General features: G+C 44.0%; 1 protein-coding gene across 1 annotated transcript in view; it reads left to right on the top strand.

Moving 5' to 3' along the window:
- Positions 1–24684, top strand: part of LOC136644091 (SITS-binding protein-like) — a 41172-nt gene that overhangs the window by 8823 nt on the left and 7665 nt on the right. Inside the window, exons 3-9 of the mRNA XM_066619618.1 lie at positions 174–381; positions 2029–2179; positions 3784–3984; positions 7601–7869; positions 11703–11839; positions 18155–18276; positions 21629–21808. Coding sequence (XP_066475715.1) covers positions 174–381; positions 2029–2179; positions 3784–3984; positions 7601–7869; positions 11703–11839; positions 18155–18276; positions 21629–21808 — 1268 coding nt within the window. The remainder of the gene's footprint in view (positions 1–173; positions 382–2028; positions 2180–3783; positions 3985–7600; positions 7870–11702; positions 11840–18154; positions 18277–21628; positions 21809–24684) is intronic.

Below are 24684 nucleotides of genomic sequence, written 5' to 3'. Positions count from 1 at the left end.
TCTGGCATGTCGACATGGCTGTATGCAAAAGATTCAGGATGTGTGTAAAGCGTACTGCCAGCACCAATTGCTGTAAAGCAGTTGAAATTCTTGTCACTGAAATGTTATCAAATGGATGATAAAATGAAATGCTCTTTTCCCTGTCTCAGAAACCTCTTTTGTTATCTCTAAAGGGGTGACAGTGACGATTGCCTCAGATATACCCATCTTCTTCTCAGTCGAGAGGAACAAACAGTTTTGCCTTGAGAATTCCCTCGGGGTTGACATGGCACCTTTGCAGTATACAATGTGTGTTGCTCAGAACATCACACGTGCCCATCAGGAAGTGGGAAGCCAACTTTCAGGACCACAGCGGACATTGCCAAATACTGACATATTAAGGTAAGAAAGAGATCCAGAGTTTGTAATGTGGCCTGCAGGCAGTAGCCAAAAACAGCTGTCTTAAGGACATGGCAAACTGCTTTATAAGGCAGGGCTAACTGCTGATCATATGCAAATGTGTAACAGAGCTCCAGTACCATTTTTTTTTAACAGAATAGCAATTTGTGGGGATGCTAATCCTTCCAGCTTCTCTACTCCAAATCACAACTGTATAATATACTGCTCTCTAACTCCTGGGGTTCCAAATACCTGTTCATCTCCACAAACATATTTGGAACCTGGGGAGGGGAGGGGTAGAGGTCACATGAAGCAGGTTCCCCCCCTGGTTCCCCCCTCCCCTGGGTGGGGAAATTGGATGGTCAATTTCTCCATCCAAATAACCTCTTCCCAAGCTGGTTTTCATGTTTAAAAGGTTTGTGTTATATATGTAGTGTAAAGATCTAGTTTGGGCCTTACTATGAATGGTCAAGTGCTTATTATCTAGAACTCTTGCAACGCAACATATTAAAAGGATAAAGATTTAGGATTTTAACAGTAGACAGAGGGTGGTGATATAATGTCACCGTTGTAAACTCCTTGAGGAGTACTAACATGACCATGCATTTAGTCACTATGCAGCATAAGAGAGTACTCAATGTGTGTCCACCAGCAGTGTGATTATGACAGTAGTGTATACTCAACCTGTTACTACAGAGGGTAAATCACTGCTCAGTTTAACTTCTGTAAAGAACCATATGTACATTCCACTAAGAATGCTTCTGCACCTTACCAGTGGTAATTTAACTGCTGAATGGCAGGTAAACCTGGAACTCTGAAAATGTAGACACAATCAGTGATAAAATTGTCACCATTCCTACACATGGGCAACAGACCTATTGGTGAATGCTAACCATGGTAGCCCCAAAATACATCCTCTGTTTTCACAGTATACTTCTGACAGTTAGGTGTTGGAGATAAACAAGAAGAAGTCATCCTTTGGAAACTTCTTAACCATTAACTTTTAGCTTTTTGACCACTGTTGGTAGGTGGAATGGAGTGTTTGCCTGGTCTTAATGTTACATATTTGTCACTACTGCAGAGACCTGAGGCAGCACAGTAGTTAAGAGACTGGGCTGCAAATTAGGACCTTTCCCAGTTTAAATCTCTCCTTTGTCATCAACTCACTAGATGGCCTTAGGAATCCTATTCTCTCTGCATCAGCTCCCAGTAGTAGCAATGTGGGAGGTAATACTTACAGGGTTCCATTGACTTTCAATTGAAGTTTTTTTGTTTGTTTAAAATAGAGTGTGGGAGATGATTGGGATCAGGACTGGGGGGGGCAAAACCCTAAAGCCCCACTATGCACATAAGATCCCTGTTTGTTGTCCTACTGTTTGACCCAGACAATAGGTTTGATCCTGTTTGATCCAGATTTTGGAACAGATTTTTATGTTCTTCTCACTGTGAAAGATCTGTGGCCCAAAGAAATACATTACTTGGGTAACTCATAGCAGTGCCTCTTCTCCAAACCTGGGTAAGAAGAGCTATCTGGCTGCTCTATTTACAGCACAGCTTGGAGCACCTTTTGGCTGAAGCTGACTTGAACAGATTGAAATAACCAGTTGTTGAGATCAAACAAGACTCCACTTTGAACTTCTTTCAATGCAGGTTGCCAGTCTGGAAGTATTATGGAGGGACAAATACGACTACCAAACTAGAGCGAGGCTTACAGTCTTTCTTCAAGAGACTGCAAAGACATCACCTTGGGGAAGGGCTAATCACTCTCAGCGAACATTCTACAATGTTGCTTTATAACATGGTATGACCATCTGTGTAGGACATGGATAAGCTGCAGAACTGTGGGCCAGAATTTGTCATCACTGTGTCAATTCCCCATATCTTTTTCCAGCATTCCTACTGAAATTATAGGCTAAGGCAGTGGTTCCAAAACACTGAGCCATGGTTCCCTGGAAAACAGCCAGGGGAGCCATGGAATCCTCGCAAAGGGCCCACCACTCTGTATAATGTATAGGATTGTAGCTAATGAGGAGCTGCAGCCAAGGGCCCAGTAGGTCAAGGGAGCCACCAGCTGAAAATGTTTGGGCACCACTGGGCTAAGGATGTCACTTTTTCAATTCTTGGCCACTGAGTTTCATTTTTCAATGCACAGGGTTGTTTTCACTGACTATAACGGTAGCTAGATTACTGTGTCATTATTTCTCACCATCCAGACAAAATAATTGTCCAGATTTTCAGCAAGAATTTTGCACAGATCCAACAGTTGATACACAGCAATGTGTAGCTGTGCAAACTTGTTCTCATACCTAAGATGCACAAGAACGTGGAGATAGCTTTACAGGTGCAAACCACAGCTGAGTCTTGTGGGTGTCATTTTTGAGATGGGCCTGCACTGGGATTTGGGACTTTATTTTAGTAAAAGAAGTACAATGTGCCTGGAAGATTTTTTTTTTTTTTTTAAATTTTCATACCATTCTAATTCAGTAGATTGGACTTCTTCAGAGTTGGAATTGAATTTACTCAGTGTGTAGTTAGTCTGTGGAACTCCTTGCCACAGGATGTGGTGATGGCATCTGGCCTAGATGCCTTTAAAGGGGGATTGGAAAAATTTCTGGAGGAAAAGTCCATCACAGGTTACAAGCCATGATGTGTATGTGCAACCTCCTGATTTTAGAAATGGGCTACATCAGAATGCCAAATGCAAGGGAGGACACCAGGATGCAGGTCTCTTGTTGTCTTGTGTGCTCCTTGAGGCATTTGGTGGGCCACTGTGAGATACAGGAAATTGGACTAGATGGGCCTATGGCCTGATCCAGTGGGGCTGTTCTCATTTTCTTATGTTTTTATTTTTATGTATATGCCACATCCATTCAACACTGTATACTGTACTAGACAAAAATAGGCATTCTTCTCCTACATTGAAAAGATGTCTGTTTGGATCCTTCATACTGTGGTTAAGCTGAGAAAGTTTTATGGGGCTGTGACTGGCCTTTTGTCCAGGAACTAATCAAGGGACACACCTTTAAGTTCCACATTCCATGGCAGTGCTCAGTGCTGCACACTAACAAGGATATCTGAACTTGATTAATGTCTCAATGGGAGGCCACTGTGAGCCATTCTAAGCTCATTGATTGTACTAAGGACTCAGACCATGTTCTAGAGGCAGCACTACCTGAAGGTCTGCTGCATTATGCAGAACCCCATGCAACATGGTGCCTTTTTCTGTGACTTCAGGCTTGTCGCTGTAGTGGCACAGGGAATGCTTCCATGAACTAATGTTCTGGAGTCTTTTCTGGAGTTTCTGTTTACTACTGAGTGTTTTGCTGTTTAGTCTCACCTACCAAATACTGGTAGCTGCAGAGATACAATTATTATTAAACTTGTACTTTTTATGACTTCTTGTAGGACCACACACATTTACCTGCGCTGAGAAGAAAGTTGCATACTCTAAGACGCACCACGGACCACTCGCTCATAAAGTCTCTCAAACTCTCCATAACTCTGTCCCCTTATGCAAGCATCAACTCCCAACTGTTTCAGATGTTTCTGCGAGAAGGCAAAGGATATTTTTGGCTGAGCCGCCACTCACAATCTGGTGACTACTCGGTACAAGTTCCGATATCATTTCTTTCTCTTGACTGCTTCTAGAGGTTCCTGATTTAGGAGGACCCAGTAGGTACTGTATAAGGATTGCTCGGTTTGTTAAACATACTTTAGCAGACACTCATAACCAGTCTTACAAATTGGGCTGTGCTTACACATTGGTCAAGATTCTCTCTAACCTCAGGCCCTTAAATGGCTATAGGAAAATATAACTCTATCATTAATAGCCTCTATAAACGAAATATCCTTGAGACCATATGTTATTCAATACATAATACAGCAGATGGTATTATGTTAAAATTTTAAATCTACTGGGATATCTTGCCCATCAATAAAATTGCTTCATCGCTCATAATATACTCTTGGTCCAACTCTCTGTTTTGAAAATGCACATATTATATTTTGTGTGCATGTAGCAGAATTTGAGAAGAGGAGCAATCAGGGAGCATAACCTTGAAACCAATTACTCAGGAGTAGTCCCAGTAAATCAAGAGGACTACTGGCAAGCAAGTAAGTGATTTCAAGGTTTGTTGACTCTCAGAATATGTCAAGTTATTTCCTGTGAAATCTATACTAAAACATTTACAGGAAACCTTCCTCCTTTATATTTATTTTTAACAAATAGAGCCCATAAAGTGACCCTGAAATAATTATGTAACCGTGCACTATATATTATATTGGCAACCTTCAGTCTCGAAAGACTATGGTATCGCGCTCTGAAAGGTGGTTCTGGCACAGCGTCTAGTGTGGCTGAAAAGGCCAATCCGGGAGTGATAATCCCTTCCACACTGGGAGCAAGTGCAGTCTGTCCCTGGTCTGTCTCCCTGGCTATGGGCCTTCCTTCTTTGTCTCTTAGCCTCAGACTGTTGGCAAAGTGTCTCTTCAAACTGGGAAAGGCCATGCTGCACAGCCTGCCTCCAAGCAGGCTGCTCAGAGGCCAGGGTTTCCCACTTGTTGAGGTCCATTCCTAAGGCCTTCAGATCCCTCTTGCAGATTAGGCAAGTAATACCATGCAATAATTATACTTTGCCTAACCATGCATCCATGGTTAACCAAATAACCTTGCAATAATTAGACATAAGGCTCAATCCAATCTGGGTCTTACTCACGTTGCATCAGTGTCAGGCCTACTGTCACGTGATCTGCATCAGCAGTGGTTGGCTTGTGTGAGAGCTTCATGCAAGTGAGCTGCTTACATGAGTATGGCTGCAATCCTAACCACACTTCCCTGAGAATAAGCCATCATTGAACAAAATAGGACTTGCTTCTTAGTAGACCTGGTTAGGATTGTGCCCTATGAGAGCCAGGAAGCCCTGCACTGACACAGTGGGCTGCTGAACCTCCAATGGAGCAGGTAGGTCAGTGATAGGAGCAGAGCAGGCTAGGACAGGGCGGTTCAGAGGAGGATCTTGGTGATAACTGCACATGCCAAAATCCTGTTCCCCCTTCCTGGCCTGGAACTGCCTCCACAGGTTTCCTTGGACTCATGCCTGCATAGGTCCAAAGAGACACATTGGAGACCAGGTGGCCTATGGAGTGGTAAGTTAAAAAGCTCTTTACTTACCTCTCCTGGGCTGTCTGGTCCCTCCCCAACCCATCAGTGGCAGGGGATAGGTTTGGGCTCATATACCATATTCCAGTACCTAGTATTACAATAAGAAACCAGGCTAGATCAGGGGTGTCCAAAGTTTTTGGCAGGAGGGCCACATCATCTCTCTGACACTGTGTCGGGGGCCAGGGAAAAAAAGAATTAATTTACATTTCAAATTTGAATAAATTTACATAAGTTTACATAAATGAATATATTAAAGATGAACTTAAATGAATGAATGAAGGTCTTGCAATAGCTCAAGGCCTATAAAAGGCCTTGAACAAAGCAAGGCTGACCTTTCCTTTGCTGCCGCTGCTGCATCACAGATGTGAAACAACAAGCAGTGGAGGGAGCCCTCATCCCACAGCTCATGGGAGAGGTCAAGCAGTCGCCCTCATGCTGAAAGCAGTTGCGTCGGGCCAGTGAGGGCTCTAACAAATCTCTGGAGGGCCAGAGGCTCATAGGAGACCAGGGGCTCCCTGAGGGCCGCATTGGGAGTTCTTGAGGGCCACAAGTGGCCCCAGGGCCGGGGTTTGGGCACCCCTGGGCTAGAATATACCAAACCTACAAAGCAATTCATTATAACTAAGGCTGCATTCCTTTGAGCACTTAATTGGAAGTAACCTCTGCTGGACACTCTCAGACTTACTGCTGAGTTAATGTGCTGTAAATCTTACGACTAATGTAACTTGTTTGTTTAAAATGTTTTGATCCTGCTTTTCCAATCCAATCAGGAGATGCCCATGGCAGCTTACAGTCAATTAAAATTAATAAACAGAAGGCAATATAATAACACAAACCAACAGAAAACCCGAAAAAAGAAAAATACATATTTCGAAACCACACAGAAAACTAAGCCCCAAATACAACCCTAAAATGAAAGGTTTTCAGCTATCCTCAGAAGAATGAGAGAGGGAGCCAACCTGATCTACCACAGGATCTCACATCCTGTGATGTGAGGTGCTACCACAGAGAAGACTTTGTCCCCACTAGCTGAACTTCCACTGGTGGTGGAATGCGGAAGAAGGCCTCTCCTGAAGACCTCAAGGAATGAGTTGCTTCATAAGGAGTCCAAGTTAAAAAATGGCAGGACAGATATCTGTCTCTTCACAAGAATGCCTAACTGTGATAACATTTATCACATTATTCAATTCCTTATTCAGTTAATCTAATCAGTTAAGTGTGAGGAATGAATTACTTGAATCACTTGTTAGTCTGTAAGCAGCAACAGAATAGAATTGAGGCCTTGCTATCAGAACTCCTGTTGTGGCAGCGCAAGGCCCTTTATGGCAAAGCTGGGTCGCTGTTGCACACTTCTGGGCTGCTGCTGCAAATGGCAAGATGGGGAGGTTGCATCAGTGCAGGTGACAGCAACTGTTACCCTGCAGATGCCCAATCTCGTCAGATCTTGGAAGCTAGGCAGGGTCAGGTCTGGTTAGTACTTGGATGGGAGACCACCTGGGAATACTGGGTGCTGTAGGCTTATACCATAGTCTTTCGAGACTGAAGGTTGCCAACCATAGTAAATTGGCAGTGGGGGGCGGGTTTGATGTGGACAGTGAGATGGAAGGCAGGAGGAGTTTCAGGGTGGGGAGGGGAAGGACATGGGACAGGGATGGGGTTGATCCTTGTGGCACCAGCATGCGCCAGGATCCAGTCCTCTTTTTGAACCCACCCTGCCCCTTTTCTCTCCTTAGACTTATGCCAGCTACATAGCTGGCATAGGTCTGAGACAAAACATAGGCCACCAGGAGGCCTATGCACAGGTAAGGAGAAAATTGTTTTACTTACTTCTGGCAGGTCTCCTGATAACTTCCCCCCACCGTCAGATGCAGCATTTGCTCCATTAGTGCAGCTACATTGTCAGTAATGGTGGGGGATAAGATTGGGCAGTGTGGATGCAATCCTAGACACAGTTACATGGCAATGAGGGCCATTGAATTCAGTGGGGCTTACTTCTGAGTAGACACCCCAGGATTGTGTTGATGTTTCTACGGTTTTCTTCTGATGTCTACTCTCCTATTGCAGGTGCCACTGCTCACCAAATGGAAAGGACAACTTTCTGCTCAACTGAATGTAACCAGCCAGGCTGCAGTGCTCTGGTACATGGACCGAGCGAGCCTGCTGAAGCAGAGTCTGGGAGCAGAGTATGTGATCTTCGAAGGCGGTGAAAGCAGCTTGTTTATGGAACAAGCCATCCCACCTCCTCTGGAACTCCGAGGGAATAAGTACATTTGCACTTTAGCCTCGATGGCAGCTACACTCGGAGATTCGTCAATAATTAGTGCTGGCACAAGGTTGGTCTCAAGCAAAATCTCCAAATTAGGCATATTTCTAAGACTGTCCCGTTGTTGCTATTTCAACACTTGGTTAGGGTGGAAAAGAATCTGAAGTCGTCGCAACTGGATAATGCTTATAAATACATCTCTGTGTTTAAAAGGTTGCCATAAGCCAGAGAAACAGGATGATAGTTTCAAATGTCTCCCTGTCTTTAGACAAAAACTATCCTCAGGCTGCTCAGCAGTTAAGAAAGTTGTTGTTCTGGTTTCCATTTTCGGTCAGTGAACTGGCTCTGTACTTCTGATCTCTTTTTGCCCTGGGGGTAACTTCCACACTAACGCCCTCTAACTCTGCTTGGATGGTCATCAGTATGATATACCATACTTAACACTGTGTGATTTTCCCTTTATCACCCTACAATGCATATCCCTGCATCTAAGATGCATCTAAGATGAACACGAGTTCTTTGCATCTGTCTTCACGGCAGAAGACCTCGGGCAGATAGCGCTGCCCGAACGGCCCCTCCTGACCGAGGAGTTAAGTCAGATAGAGGTTAAAAGAGAAGATGTTTCAAACCTCATTGATAAATTAAAGATCAATAAGGCACCGGGCCCTGATGGCATCCACCCAAGAGTTATTAAGGAATTGAAGAATGAAGTTGCAGACCTCTTGACTAAGGTATGCAACTTGTCCCTCAAAACGGCCACAGTGCCAGAGGATTGGAGGATAGCAAATGTCACGCCTATTTTTAAAAAGGGAAAGAGGGGGGACCCGGGAAACTATAGGCCGGTCAGCCTAACATCTATACCGGGTAAGATGGTGGAATGCCTCATCAAAGATAGGATCTCAAAACACATAGACGAACAGGCCTTGCTGAGGGAGAGTCAGCATGGCTTCTGTAAGGGTAAGTCTTGCCTGACGAACCTTATAGAATTCTTTGAAAAGGTCAATAGGCATGTGGATGTGGGAGAACCAGTGGACATTATATACCTGGACTTTCAGAAGGCGTTTGACACGGTCCCTCACCAAAGGCTACTGAAAAAACTCCACAGTCAGGGAATTAGAGGACAGGTCCTCTCATGGATTGAGAACTGGTTGGAGGCCAGGAAGCAGAGAGTGGGTGTCAATGGGCAATTTTCACAATGGAGAGAGACCGGTGCTTTTCAACATAAATGACCTGGAGACATGGGTGAGCAGTGAGGTTGCAAAGTTTGCGGATGACACCAAACTTTTCTGAGTGGTGAAGACCAGAAGTGATTGTGAGGAGCTCCAGAAGGATCTCTCCAGACTGGCAGAATGGGCAGCAAAATGGCAGATGCGCTTCAATGTCAGTAAGTGTAAAGTCATGCAGATTGGGGCAAAAAATCAAAACTTTAGATATAGGCTGATGGGTTCTGAGCTGTCTGTGACAGATCAGGAGAGAGATCTTGGGGTGGTGGACAGGTCGATGAAAGTGTCGACCCAATGTGCGGCGGCAGTGAAGAAGGCCATTTCTATGCTTGGGATCATTAGGAAGGGTATTGAGAACAAAACGGCTAATGTTATAATGCCGTTGTACAAATCTATGGTAAGGCCACACCTGGAGTATTGTGTCCAGTTCTGGTGGCTGCATCTCAAAAAAGACATAGTGGAAATGGAAAAGGTGCAAAAGAGGGCGACTTTGATGATTACGGGGCTGGGGCACCTTCCTTATGAGGAAAGGCTACGGCGTTTGGGCCTCTTCAGCCTAGAAAAGAGACGCCTGAGGGGGGACATGATTGAGACATACAAAATTATGCGGGGGATGGACAGAGTGGATAGAGAGATGCTCTTTACACTCTCACATAACACCAGAACCCAGGCACATCCACTAAAATTGAGTGTTGGGAGAGTTAGAACAGACAAAAGAAAATATTTCTTTACTCACTGTGTGGTTGGTCTGTGGAACTCCTTGCCACAGGATGTGGTGATGGTGTCTAGCCTGGACGCCTTTAAAAGGGGATTGGACAAGTTTCTGGAGGAAAAATCCATTATGGGGTACAAGCCATGATGTGTATGCACAACCTCCTGATTTTAGTAATGGGTTATGTCAGAATGCCAGATGCAAGGGAGGGCACCAGGATGAGGTCTCTTGTTATCTGGTGTGCTCCCTGGGGCATTTGGTGGGCCGCTGTGAGATACAGGAAGCTGGACTAGATGGGCCTATGGCCTGATCCAGTGGGGCTGTTCTTATGTTCTTATGTCCTTCGCACTGCAGCTACACCTTCCCACTGGCTCATGGCCTTCCATCAGGAAGCTACATTACCCCATTTCTCAACTTGTCCCAAGTGTATTTGATTCCCTGCCCTTTCCCTGCCCTTTTGCTCTACAGTTCCCCAATGCTGTCCCAGAAAGTGCTTTCCTCTTGTGCAAAAGCTCCTGAAATGCTTTTCCAGCAGCAGCAATGATGGCTATGGAAACTTCATTATCTGCCCTCTCTCTGCCTCTCTCATTGCTGTTGCTTATCTGAAGAGGAGGGGGTTTTATTGGTTTGAAACAAATAACAAGGACATGCATGTACATCAGCATCAGTGCACAGAGGAGTATTGAGATTTTTTTTAAAGAGGGACCATTGATTTAACCGGCAACTAGTGGACATCTATACTTGAAATATTCAGGAATTGTACTTACATGCTTCAAGTTGCTCAAGTTTGTATGGAGGCTGGTTTTATTGTTAAAACTGGGACCGGCCCAGGAGGGAGAGGCACCAGTGGAGCCCTCCTCTACCGAATCCTATGCCCCATGTTGGCATAGGGGCTTCTCCTGTCTGTGCTGGCAAAATAGTTGGCGCAGACACGTGTAGCCCCATTGCAGGGCCTTGGGCTTTCCTTTGGCGGCTTCCTGGAGGCTGCAGGATACCGTGGTCACCATTTTTGTGCCGCTGTTCCTCAGGATGCCAGGAAGCCTAGGACTGGCCTGTAGATTACCCTACTGTGGAAGCCCCTTAGGCGTGGAGGCCAATTGGTAATGATTGGTGCAATTGGCTTAAAGCCAGCCCTGTTCACCCAGCAAAATTCATGGTTTTAAGAGAGGCCTCCCTACTCCAAGTCTATAAGTCTATCTAAGACACTAAACTCATTCTTAATCCAACATATGCTTTCATAAATTGGCTGTGTCCACACAGCATGGGGCTCCCTGCAAGCCTGCATGCATGCAGTGGAGGTCAGCCAGAGCCTGTCTTGCTCTCATCCATGCAGCTTCCATCCGTGAGCCATTTATTGATTTATTTTACAGTAAACTGCTTTATGAACTATTGCTGTTGAAAAGCGGTATATAAATATTCTTAATAAAAACAATAGTTATGGCTGCAAGACTAGTGTAGGCTGTATATTGAAAACTTCCTACTGATGTTATTGGAACAGTGACTAGAAGTCTGAAGAAACACCTCAATATTCTTGACCATGAGTAAATTGACACCAGGTCAACTCTAGAAGACATTGTTGCTTGGAACAGCAAGAATCCTATAATGATATCTCTCTGATTCCCAGAATCTTGGCTAGATCCCAAATAGTTGGCTATAACCAGCGCAGCATAGGAAGGAATGGGTGCAAGACTAGTGCAGGCTGTGCACAGCAGGCTTCCTACTGATGTCACTGAGGTTTCTCAACAGGAAAGGGACTTATGCATTCCGGGAATGTTGCCACACTTTGAGCCGGCTTCACCAGTACCTTACCAAAAGCAGAGTCAGCTTTTAGAATTTAAGCCATTGAAATTTATGTTGCATGGCTGTGTGCTTAGAACTGTTTGTGACTTTGATGCGATACTGGATTTTTTCCTCTGAATGATTACTATGGATTTGAAGGATTTGTTCATCCGTTTTTCTTGCTCCTAGATCTAGTCACCTGCCACTTTTTGTCCAAATGAACTCACGTCGGTCTGACTGGAGCTACGCTGGTTTAAAAGGGATTATCCCATCTGTGCTTCACTACAGTCTTCTTGGTTACAACTTTTTTGTTCCAGATTCTATAGGTAACTTTATTTTACTGCCCATTCCTTTTTGAGATCTTTTCAAAATTGAGTTGAATAAAGGCAGAAGCCTTCTCAGCCATTGGAAGGAGAGGAACGTACACAGTCTGTTCACTTCACCCCCCAATGTTGTCACTAACCACACCACACACAGCTTTAGGGGTGTCAGTGCCTGAAGTTCTGTTGAGTGCCACGCACCACAATGCATGTCTACTCAGAAGTAAACCCTGTTGAGTACATGCTGCCCAACACCCTTAAAGTGTTATTTTTCATGTAGAGACTGCTATGATGAACCATCTTCAGCAAGTTTATATTTCTGCATCCTAAACAGCTGAATCCTGCAGTCAGAATAAATCAATGGGAGACATTGATGCTCTGTGTGTGTGTGTGTGTGTGTGTGTAATGTAGATCATTTGTTTAAAAAAGGTTCTTTGTGGTCACTGTATGGTTTCAGGTATGTAAGCTGCATATCTGGTCAACAATCCAACCAAAGTTAATCATATTGAATCATCATTTCCTTCAATGGGAAAATGTTATTCAGCTTGCAAGCCCTTAGCTATCCCACTGAAATCAGTAGGACACATTGGTTGAACTTCGGTGAGATCAGATCTCTTGATGTTTAGGAAAATTTACATTGAGATTCATGGAATTCTTCAAATCCTACCAGATTCTATGGAGTGTATTAAAAACCATAGAGTTAAATAGACTCTATCCCCAAACTGTATAATATAAATATGCAAGAAATTTGTATGACTCCTCTCCCCTGCCCCATCCATGCCAAGGCATTGGTTGCTGGATAGCATAGGGTGTCATGTCAGATACTCGCTCCAAACACTGAACCTACTAAAACTAAGGGTGTTGATATTTGCCTTAGATTTGTTTCCAGAGTATGTTCCTTGCCTTTCTGTGAAAGTAATTTTAGAAACCTGGACTGAATTGACCAGATTGGTTGAACTGATTGCATTCTTGGTATAGTATAGCAAGAAAGTATATTACAGTAGTATATTACAGGTATATCATATATTTGTATGTGGTATAGAATACTTTTCCTTTTGAAATTAAAGACGACAACAATAAGCACAAATACAGTGATAGTAAATAAATTTGTGGTGGCTTTTGCTTTCAGCAAATAAAATATTGTTGGACTGAAGGTCAAATTAGACATTTCACAGAGTTCCATAATTAGATCTTCCCACATACAGGTGGGGCCTCCATATCCATGGATTGTCTATCCACGTATCTACTTCAATGCAGCTCTCCCGGACCTGCACTGAGCTAACCTTGGTCCCACTTGAGACCTCCAGAGGGCTTTCTGAAGCCCACAGAGGCAGTGCATGACTACCCATTGCCTCTGCAGGCTTTAAAATGGCCGTTTCAGTCGAAAAAATGCTATTTCTGGTTTCCTGAGGGAAACTTCTCCAGGCCTCAGAATACCTTATATGGAAACAGCGTTTTTGGGGGGTGGGGGGGTGTCTAAGCAGCCATTCTGAAGCCCGCAGAGACATGCGCTGCCTCTGCAGGTTTAAGAAAGCACTCTGGAGGGGACCAGAGCTGCTCTGGTCCCCTACGGAGGGCTTATGGGGCTGAAAATCACAGATTTGATTAATCCGATTCAAGAACGAATTCTCTGTGGATACTGAGGCTCTACCTGTACTTTGCTTCTTAAGGTTTATGTAGAGTGGGAATCCTGATTTGAATCAGGGCTATTGTGTGGGGGGAAATTTTCATCTTTCCTCCATGCTGTGACCTCCAATATAAATCAAAATGGTTTTTAGAAAGAGACAATAACCCAGAATCATCTAGTCTGACTTGGACTGGTAAGCAAGTATTTTTGTGAGGCCTATATGTATAGTATTAGCTTCACAGTAGAAAAGAGATAAGAATGTAAAGACAAAGTTTTGGGGGAGAAATATAAACATATTAATAGCATTTTGAAACAACAGAAATAAACCAGCACTAAATCTTGCTTTCCCTGCTGAGAAGATGGAGTTCTTGTGCTCTTTGTTCTTCCAATGAGCTGTCACTTGTGATAAAATGTAAGACTGTTCCGGAACAAAATATTCTGTTTTGGAAAGCAATTTCCTTTTCAGCAAGAGCAGGAGTTGGGTTCTTGATGCCTGCAGCAAGGTTTTTAATAAAAACTTTTAACCTTCACCCTCTCCCCATTAGCCAGTATCTATTATTTCGTATGGAAATCCATCTGCTCTCATTTACAGCATGCATGCCTTATAAATTAGTGAACAATAGCCTGTTCCCTCTATCACTTTTCTGCTCTGATGAAGCAAAACTGTGTTGTTACCTCCAACTCGCTTAAGGATCTACCGAGCTAGATAAAGTAGTGTCTTGTCATATCACATGCCAAAATCTTTTGGATTAGTTAATTGCAAAACAAACAAATAATCTTCAAGAGGAATGAACTGCATGCAACTGGATTGCTGGGTCTAAGGATAGCATTTGCGTTTGGATAAAACCTTTCATACTTTTTCATTGGGCAGGGGAGGGTGGTGATGGGGAGAGGGATGGGCAGTTTGGGCCCGGGAGGAGGCATGGTGACAGCAGAAGCTTCAGATGAATCCCAACCCCCCTCCTGGCCCTGATCCACCTATACGAGGCCACTTGGATTTGCACCAGCGATTTTGCTGGTGCAGATCCAAATTGCCCCATAACAGTTGCTGCAGCTTTCCCTGGGGCAAGGGGACAAATGTCCCCTTACCCTGAGGAGACCTCCAGCAGCCTCGTCTCTTGCACTGGATGCAACAGAGCCTGCACTGGATTGCAATGTGGGACTTTTGTTAGGCAAATAAACTAAGGGCGCAATCCAAACACACTCTTGGGCCAACGTAAGTCCCTTGCGCTGGCCCAGGAGGGTCACAAACATTTGCGCCTCCTCGAGAGGTTGCTGGGCTGGTGCTCCAAGAAGTGCCAGCCTGTGGAGGCCAACATAAACCTCCATGCCGGCTTCCTCCTCAACACTTGCATCAGCCCGGCTAGGCTGACGCAAGGAGAAAAAGTAGGCTGGGGGGAGGCGGGAAGGAGGCAGGAGGGAGGCGTTCCTGGGCAGGGGAAGGACAGGCTATGGGTGGCCCCAGGGGCAGGTGGGGAGTGGAAGATGGGGCTAGGATCCAGCGGTTATGCCGGATCCCAACCCCCGTTCCCAGGGAGAACGGAGTGGCCTCAAGCCACTCCGCTCTCCTCAGACTTGCACCACCTCAGGAGGTGGTGGAAGTCCAAGGAGACCCATAGGGGCCAGCAGTCCTTACCCAGGGGTAAGGGGAAATGTTTCCCTTACCACTTTTGAGCCGCTCTTGGCCACAATCCTGCACTGGATACAGCACAAGCGTCTTGGTTTGCCTGTTCCAGTGCAGGATAGGATTGTGCCCTAAATGGGTTTACTTCCTGGCTTTAAGCTAATGCATACTGTGAGCCCGTGGGAGGGAGAGTGCTTATTGTTGCTGAAGTAGCTTTCTAAATCAAGCTTTCTATTGTCCTTCAATTGAAGCTTTTTTCATTTAAAAATAGTGCACGGGGGCAAAACTCAAAACCCTGGTGGGGCAAACTATAAAAGCTCCCCTACTCTTGCCATTTTTGTCCTGTTTCACAACCTCTTCCACTTGCTATTTAGCATTAGAATAAATCCCCCACCTTGTTGGCACAATGAAGCACACATCTGATTTGGAACTAAACTCACAGATGTTGCTAGCCCACAAAAATCTTTACCAGGCCCCTTGCCCATAACTATTATTTGTTAATCATTTGTAGGTTAACAGCAAACAAGAAACGAATCAGCGTACATAGAACTTCCCCCTGTTGGTCATCTGGGGATAATTTCTTTCTCGCCATGGGTAACCGTAGTCACAAAACCTGTGCCAAAATGCTAAGTTTTCTCTTGGAAGGAGGCAGCCATGGACCAGGAGCCTGGCATGGGCAAGGTCAGGAAAAGTTTTTGTTCCGTTTGGCTGGTTGTTCCAGCATCATTTGTAGCTTATAACACCCACTGGGCATAAATACCACAGTCACCTCAGTGAACCTGTTTCATTGTGGTCTGTGCTTGAGGAACACTGTAATTTTTGAGCTGGTTCACAGTACACTCGAAATGACCCGTCAAATGACTATCCACTCCCCTTGGCTTTTTTACAACTCCGAATGCTCCCTCCCACCAGCTGTACTTACAGGCAGGGACGTTTAGAGAGGCCTGAAGCATTTCACTGTTCCTCACATTTCTGTGAGAAAAGTCCTTTCTGTGTCATACTTGTCCAAGACAGAACAGCTCCTTGCCTGAGAAGAGATGTCACTGACCTGGCTCTTTTTTGCTTACTTTGTCATCTCTGTTAGAAGCTGGGAGTCAGAAGAACAAGGAAGATTACTGCAGTGCCAGAGTTATACACTTGCAGAGCCAGGGTGGATCCACATGAGCACTCATTAAGAGCATCAAGTGTGAAGCCATTCCAAATCTGTTAGGAACAGATGCTTTTATCTCGGATCTGACCGTATGACATTCGGGCCAAATCTGCCATTGCCATTTGAGGATTGTAATGGGTTTGGCTCAGTGCCATTTTCCTCGGGTTGCTGTGAACTGGTTGTTCTGCCTGTCCAGACAAATCACGCAGCATCACAGTTTAGAACCAGGGTTGCAGCAGGGAAGACAGATGGCAATTTGAATTGATCCCTGGTAGGATCATATGCCTGTCATCTATGGGGGGAACGGGACACAAAGAAGACTGATTTTGGCACTTGGTGACTTTTTCAGTCTTCACATATGACAGTATTTCTACATGGAAGGTGTGTCGACATTATAGGGAGTAACACCTGTATGGGTTATTATATGTCATGACCATACACATATTAGTTATTTGCACTGTGGGTTGTTTATACTATAATCTCTTGCTTTTTATTGTTCTGTTAACTATTCTGGTGTTTTATCTTATGTATTTTATTGTGATTTTATTATGTATTGTAAGCTACCTTGGGCAGGGCGGAGGGGGAGGAAGGTGGGGTAAAAATCATTAGGTAACAAAATATTCAGGTCTCCAAAATATTGGTAGGGAGAAGGCCCTACCCTATTGGTAGGGAAAGGGACCTCTACTGAGAAGGACCTCTCACACATCCCTGCAAGCTGCACTTCATAAAGCAATAGGACCCACAAGAGAGCCTCCCCAGTTGATATTAGGGGATTGTGGACGTTTAATGCAATCTCAGAGATTTCACTTGCTGGGGCTATGTCTTGATTTGTGACACAATTTATATGAAGCTAGTCTGTGGCCATATAAAGTTTATGAACCACATCAATTTCATTGTTTTGCCTCAGCATGGCCAGAAATGCTGTGTTCTGATAACATCACAATAAATTAAAATGTTTTTCCCCCCCTATTTTTCCCTTGCTATTTGAAATTCTTCAGGAAATATTTGTTTCCAAAACACCATCAATAGAAATACATAATATTTAATAATAATATCCCATTACGTTTCCTCCTTTAGTGCTGTTTTGTTATTGAGCTCTTTGTCCTGGTATAATTGACAACTATTCTAGCCAATGGGACCAGTGCATTCTGGGCCAATCAGCTACCACTACCCACCTATTAAATTAACAATGTATTCTATAGCGTTGTTTTGCACAGTGCTCAACTTTCCAGAAGTTCCAGAACACAATTCCCTGCATTATGAGAGGAATTATGACATGCTTTTGATTAAGCTTTGTTTAGTTCTATATACCTGGAGCAATCTGCACTACATAAGAATTTTTCCTGTGCCTTGGTTGGTACCCCAATCATACAAGATGCTTTTATATCTGGGGGGGGGGGTGGTGGTAAAAAGACAATTACAGATGCTATATCTGTCTTTTCCCCTTTCCTCAGTTCATAGCAGCTTCAGTCGGAAAGGGAAACAGGAAGAAGGAAAGGGCTCTTTCTCAAAACACTGTTTCTCTTATCTTCAAAGCAGTCACATGGGCCTATTAATTAATTTTTTTAAATATCTGCAGGAGATTCTAATTACAGATCATCTGCATCACCTTTAATTTGGTCCTTAAGTAAGGCTTTGTCGTTCAGCCGTAGTTCTCTATTTGAATATAGGAATAATAATACTGACCTACTTTACGTGACTCTGTATGTATTTCTGAGATAATACGTGCAAAGTGCATTGATCATACAAAATGCATTATCAATGCTTATTAGTGCTTACTGTTATCAATGCTTATAGTTGTTACTGCTACTGCTATTATCCATCTGGTCAAGCAGTCCCTAGATTGCTACGATTAAGATTGAAATCCCATACCTATATTAATTGTCTTTTCATCCATCCATGGTTTTACATTCTGCACAGGAGGAACTCTTGCAAGTGAATTTCTGATTGATGATGAGCTGTATATCAGGTGGCTCCAAATTGTGACTTTCCTTCCAGTCATGTCTTTCAGCACTCCACCATGGGTCTGTTGTGATGACTGGGTAAGCATGTCTTTATACTTTTGCATGTGTTTTTTAATGGAGCCAAAGCCTAACCAGTATTTTTGCAAATTGATTCCTTCTTGTTCCAAGAGATCTTTGAAAAATGTATGGCCTTTAAGTTTTCCAAAGGAATGTCCTATTGCCCGTTTTTACTTGATCAAAAAATTGAGACAACAGGGGTCTACTCATAGTTTAACTTATTGTCAGTCCTCCTGTCAAGATGGAATAGATCAGTCAAGTTTGATCTCCTTCATATCTCCCAGAAAAGTGAATGACTTCCACTTCCACTCACAATCTTGAATTTAATTAAAGGCCAGATTACCATGGGGGGGGGGGAATTCAAGTGTTCTTTAGATGAACAATACATATAACAAATGCAGGAGATCCTAGAAACTGAAAGGAATTGAGTGAAATTTACCTAGATGCACTAACCATGTAACGCCTGCCCTTCACAGAGTGCAACACAGGACTACATAAACTTCAAGTTCTTTATCTACATTGATATACCCTCTTTCCTGCTCTGTGTGGATTTCCAGCATCCTGTTTTTTAACTCTGTTTTGTCCTTATTGAACTGATATAGAATCAGATCTGTGATAGAGATCACACATATATACCATACCATACAATTTCTTTAGCCAGATATTTGTGGACCACAATTTCTAGGAAGTATAAACTTGATATAGTTACTCATGCCAAGTTAACACTTTGGGCTAATCCTGAACCAAAAATAGGAAGGAAATCTTTTTTGTGGAAGAATTGGACAGAGTGTTTTTCATTGTAGAGCAATGAATTGTTCAAGATCAGTTTTAGGTGGAAGAGTAAATATATCTACCAGTTCTGGCTAAATAACAATATCTACAACACTTGTTTGTGGCTAAATTTGGACCAGCTGCGTTATCAGCTTCTCAAATACCTCCAATTCTAGAAATATTTATTGAACCTATCAAGAAAAAGAAGCCTACAATATCAGTATATAAGTATCTAATGTCACTTACAGCCCAATACTAAGCTGGCTATTGTCAGTGGTATGGACATGCACTATCGCCAATGTGCTGTAAGGCATGTTGCAGCAGTGCAAAGGATTGTTGTGCCAGCAATAAGGCTGGCGTCAGCTTGCCACCACCAGTCGGAGGCCTACCCCTGCCGGAACAAGTCCGTGCTCCACAGCCCAGTGAGGGGTGGGGGGTGGAACAGGGTGGGAAAGGGGTTATGGGACTGGGGAGGGTGGGGGCGGATCAGGCCCAGGCAATGGCATAGCTAATGATTGTGTAGCCTGCTGCCAAGCTCAAAATGATTCCCTAGAAGTGACGTCACGCCTGGGCTTTTAAAAAAGTGAAAATCTGCCTCCGCCCCCAGCAGCTCCCCCTGATATTAACACCTTATTGTCTCCCTGCTGTATCATAATAACACCTAATTGGCTGTCGGAACAATCAGTCTCATTGATCAGTTTTGAGTTAAGAAAATCCAGTTTTTATTACATGGCAGTTGTGTTTTTGTTTTCTGGTTATTTGGCTATAACTATTGTTAGGACAGAGATATTTTGATTCAGTTTGTTTAATTGCATTCAGCATTAAATTACCTTTGCAATGATATATAACAAGATGGTCATTTGTACATACCAAGGTTTTCACAATTTTTGCCACTACTGTCAAGCTCAGGTTGTTGCCCCTCTAGAGTTTGTTGCCTGGTGCAGTTGCTACCCCCCTGCATCCCCTTAGCTATGCCACTGGGCCCAGTTTCCATGCTGGATGCAGCAGGTGCTGCACCGGCATGACTGCATCGCAGTGTGAGACTTTTCTTAAGATTGGGCTGCCCATAAATATGATACTTGAAGAGTATATTTGATACTTGAACAAAGAGCTGCAGTTCCTATTTTATATAACTAATGGAAAACACTGTTATGTACTGTCACTATAATATCTATGGATCTTAAACTGTGACTGTGAGCATTCCTTGGATTGGAAACTGTGAGCAAAAAATTCTCTTTAGAGCAGCAGTTCCCAAAGTCCTACTTGGATTTTGGAACCACAGGTGAGTGTTTGAGGGGTTGGGGCCTGGGGTGCAGGAGCCCAGGGGTTTTTCCCCTTACCAGGGGGTCCTTCTGGCCTTGCAGAGGTTCTGGGAGGCTTGACGCCCCCTCTGAAGGACTCTCTGATGCTGAAAATTGCTCTGTTTGGAGATCGGAGTGCGTTTCCAGTTTTTGCATGAAAACTGGAAGTGTGCTCAAATCCCCAAACAGAGCAATTTTCAGCATTGGGGAGGGCTACAGAGGGGGCTGCAGGCCTCCCAGATCCTCCACAAGGCCAGCAGAACCCCCCAGGTAAGGGGGAAAGCCCCTGGGTTCCTGCAGTGCTGCAATCACTGTGGTGCCATCAGGACACCTGTTACTGGGCCACTCCCCTTAAGGGGGACTAGCCCAATTTTTGTTCCCAATGGTGGGTAGTCACCCTCCACTTTGGAAACCACTGCTTTAGCATATTGGACGCCAGATAGCCTCTACAACAGGGGCTTATCAAGGAATCCAACTGTTGCTGTTGTGGCAAATCTGAAGCATCATTTAGGCATGTTTTAGTCTAAGACTTCCTAGCACCTGAGGCAACACACCAAATGCTGCCCCCTCACCTGACAATGTCCTTCTGTTTCTCCCACACCCTGGATTGCAAAAGGAAGAGGAGGGCAGAGCTGAAGGGGAAGCGTGAAGGAGAGATACTTTAGCCCACCACCCTCCTCTACTCTTTTTCTTCCACTCCATCTCCTCTTCCTTTTACAATCCAGGGAATGGGGGGGGGCAGAGGTGGGCACCCCCCCCCCCGTCAATGTGCTGCCTGAAGCAACTACTTCTGTTGGCCTCATAGATGGGCTGGCCTTGCTTTCTGCTTTTTCACTTCTTTAATGCCTGATTGATTCTTTTATAAACCCCAGGCACTTAACAGCTAGCCTTTGACTAATGAGACACAGTAGGAGAGAGAAAGGATGAGAAAGCAAATTACACAGTGTAGCCAGAGCTTCTTTTTTTTCAATTTACCTGCCATATATACCTGCTATAGAAGTGATACTGATGGTGGTGGTGATAAAATCAGAAAAAGGATTTTCATCTGTGTTTAATGACAAGAGATTGGAATAGATTGAAGAAATCAGTATGCCATGAAGTTCATATTTTCTTGGCTATTCTCTATCCACTTACAGCATCTGTTTGCTCAAAGTGCCTGTTGTGTGTATTAATAACTGTCAGGATTTATTGCCTGTGTATTTCTTGTCCCCTTTTGGAAAGATATTGGTGGGCTGAAAGACCTGTTTTCCTGTGACATCTTCCATTCACAGAGATGATATGCTGATTATCCTCTCTTCCAGGTGCTAAATCTCACCCTGCACTATATACAAAAACATAAGACTTTGGTGGTGCCTCTCATTGAAAAGTATAGCAAAGAGTGGCTCTCCTTGGGGTATCCCATTTTTCGACCTGTGTGGTGGCTCAGTCCCACAGGATCAATCACCTTTACGATTGATGATGAATTTCTCATAGGAGATGAGGTAAGAAATACTCCTCTAGAATGTTTCAGAACAAAGGCAAGTATCAAAGGAATTGAATACTTTTCCGTGACATTCATATTTGCGTTGGAATGTTGACAATTTAGTTCTCTGCAGATTTCGAAAGTTCTTGTGCCATTTTAACCTGAAACTTGACTACATGACTGTTTGTACAGTGTCTGAACCATGTAGCAACTACAATGCCAAAACACATTGAGGAGAAATCTTTGCCTTCTTGTTGGAGTGTAACTGTTGAGCCAAGATGTAATTTTGGAACAAACTGCTAGATTACAATGGAAAAAGCCACTAAAGTTGGATGGCATTCACACAGGAGTTTTGAAAAACCCCTCAAATATCAATCACTTCATCTGTTAACAGCCTAATCCTATCTAAATTCCCATGTGGTAATGCAGCGATGCTTTTCCAGGCTGTGCTGTATCCCTGGAAGGGGGGGGGGAATTTTGGCCGCTGGAGGTCTCCTCAGGGTGGGAGGACATTTGTCTCTTTGCCCCAGGGTAAGCCCCAGCAGCTGCAATGGGTCCAATTGAACCTGCACCAGCAATATCCCAGGCCAGGAAAGGAGGTTAGTATACAGTGTTCACCAGCACGACTGATTCCAACTCTCCTGGGCCCAATCTGCCCAACCCATCTTCTCCCTGTTCCACCCCATCCCTGCCCTCCCCCACGCCCCTGTGCTGGACTTATCTGGTCTGGCAGGTATCCCAAAGGCTGCTGGTTCATGCTGTTTCATGCTGGTCTTTCTGATGTAACAGCATATTAGTAACACTGTCACAAAGCACTTTTGGTACTTTTGCGACAGCAAAAGTCTTTGAGTTACAACCCTATGGTTGGGCTGCACTGGCAGAGCACATTTTCCACAAGTACAGCCTAACCATAGGCTGTAACTCAAACAAATTCAAAAAATAAGTCGTCTTAGCAGAGAACTGGAAGATAGCCAATATAACAGTCCCTTTTCCCAAAAGGATCTGGGGAAGTGAAGAAATTGGCTTCCTCAGTGAAGCCTTAGTGAAGTCTGCAGTCATTCAGATGAACCATGGGTGGAGGCTGAGGGAGGTAGCAGACCCTTCAGATCTCATAGGGGTTCACTAAAAGTAACTGGGGCATCACTTCATATGTGAAGCTGTGGGTAGTTCCAGAACCCATTGGATTGCAGCAATTATTGTAAAATTGCATCAGTAATAGTAGCACTTGGTAGCCTATCCTGTATCTTGGGAATAGGAGGGTGGGAGAGAAATGCAAATAAAAGTACAGAATGTCTAAGGCTTTTGCAGCCCAGCCCATTCTCTCAAGATACCTTTGGTTGGCACAAAAGAAGATATGGGTGGAGCTATCTACACTATTTGAGCATTGATTTCTATGAGATGCTCATACCGATGATGCCTCCAACTACCTCAAATCTTGTTTGCCTAGATCAGGGGTGTCCAAAATTTTTGGCAGGAGGGCAACATCATGTCTCTGACACTGTATCAGGGGCCGGGGGGGGAAAAAATTAATTTGCATTTAAAATTTGAATAAATTTACATAAATTAATATACTAGAGGTGGGACTTATATGAATGAATGAAGGTCTTGCAATAGCTCAAGGCCTATAAAAGGCCTTGAACAAAGCAAGACTGGCCTTTACTGCTGCTACTGCATCACAGATGTGAAACAGCAAGCAGTGGAGGGAGCCCTCATCCCACAGCTAACGCAAGAGGTCAGACAGTCGCCCTCATGCTGAGAGCAGTTGCGTCAGGCCAGTGCGGGCTCCAGCAAGGTTTTGGGGGGCCAGAGTCCCATTGGAGACTGGGGTCTCCCTGAGGGCTGCATTGGGAGTCCTCGAGGGCCGCAAGTGGCCCCAGGGCTGGGGTTTGGACACCCCTGGCCTAGATTAATAAGGCAATTGTGGCCTACATTCATGTTATGATCAATAAGCATTTAGTAAGCTATTGGAAAGAGATGAAAGAGCAATTAACATTTTGATTCCCTTTCCAGTTACATTTCAGGCACAGCCAATATTAAATTGTTTGAAGTATTTTTGTATTAGCTTCACATATGATTAATATAAAAAAAAACCCAAATATTTCTGCCTGATCAAAGCAATGGTGCATTGTCTTATAAGAATATGAGAGCATAAGAAAAGCCCTGCTAGATCAGGCCAAGATCCCCTCTAGTCCAGGATTCTGTTTCCCACAGTGACCCACTAGCTATCTCTGGAAGCCCACAAGTAGGAGAGAAAGGCATGCGTTTCTTCCACCTTTGCTACCCTGCACCTGCTATTCTGAGACATACTGCTGCTGGATCTAGAAGGAGCACACAGTCATAACTAATAGCCATTGATTGCCCTCCATGAATTTGTCGTGTCTCCCTGGTTTGTCCAGTCTTTGTGTCCAAGGTACTAAAGCCATGTATTAATGATGACCTTGTGTAGTTTGCCTATCAGCTGTACCTGTTCACCTCAGCATGGTGCCTTTTCCAGTAACTGTTGGCATCCTTGTTGGCATCTTTTAGGCACTGAAAGCCATCTCTGTCATTTATTTTGCTCTGTGGAGCTTTCTGTTGAAAAGTGGTATGTAAATAAGAAATAACAACAAATAATAGTTAAAGGGCCGGAAGCAAGTGCTTGGTTTATCAGTCGTGTCTTCACATCCTTCCAAAGCTAGTCAGAGCAGCTCCAATAGAACCAGCACCTAAGCATTTAAGCAAAAAGGACACACAAAGAATGTCAGAAACTTAACTTTCTGATCTGGTTGTAGAACCCTGCTTGCAAGGAATATTATACAGTGGACCTCCACTTTATGATGGTCATTGTTCCAGAGACACTATTATATTGTGAAAATATTGTAATGTGAACCCAATAACACATTGTTTTCTGGTAAT

The sequence above is a fragment of the Tiliqua scincoides genome, chromosome 1, assembly GCF_035046505.1.
Source record: "Tiliqua scincoides isolate rTilSci1 chromosome 1, rTilSci1.hap2, whole genome shotgun sequence".
In the NCBI taxonomy this organism is placed as follows: domain Eukaryota; kingdom Metazoa; phylum Chordata; class Lepidosauria; order Squamata; family Scincidae; genus Tiliqua; species Tiliqua scincoides.
The sequence above is the reverse complement of the archived record's forward strand: the minus strand, read 5'-3'. Positions and strand labels throughout refer to the sequence as shown.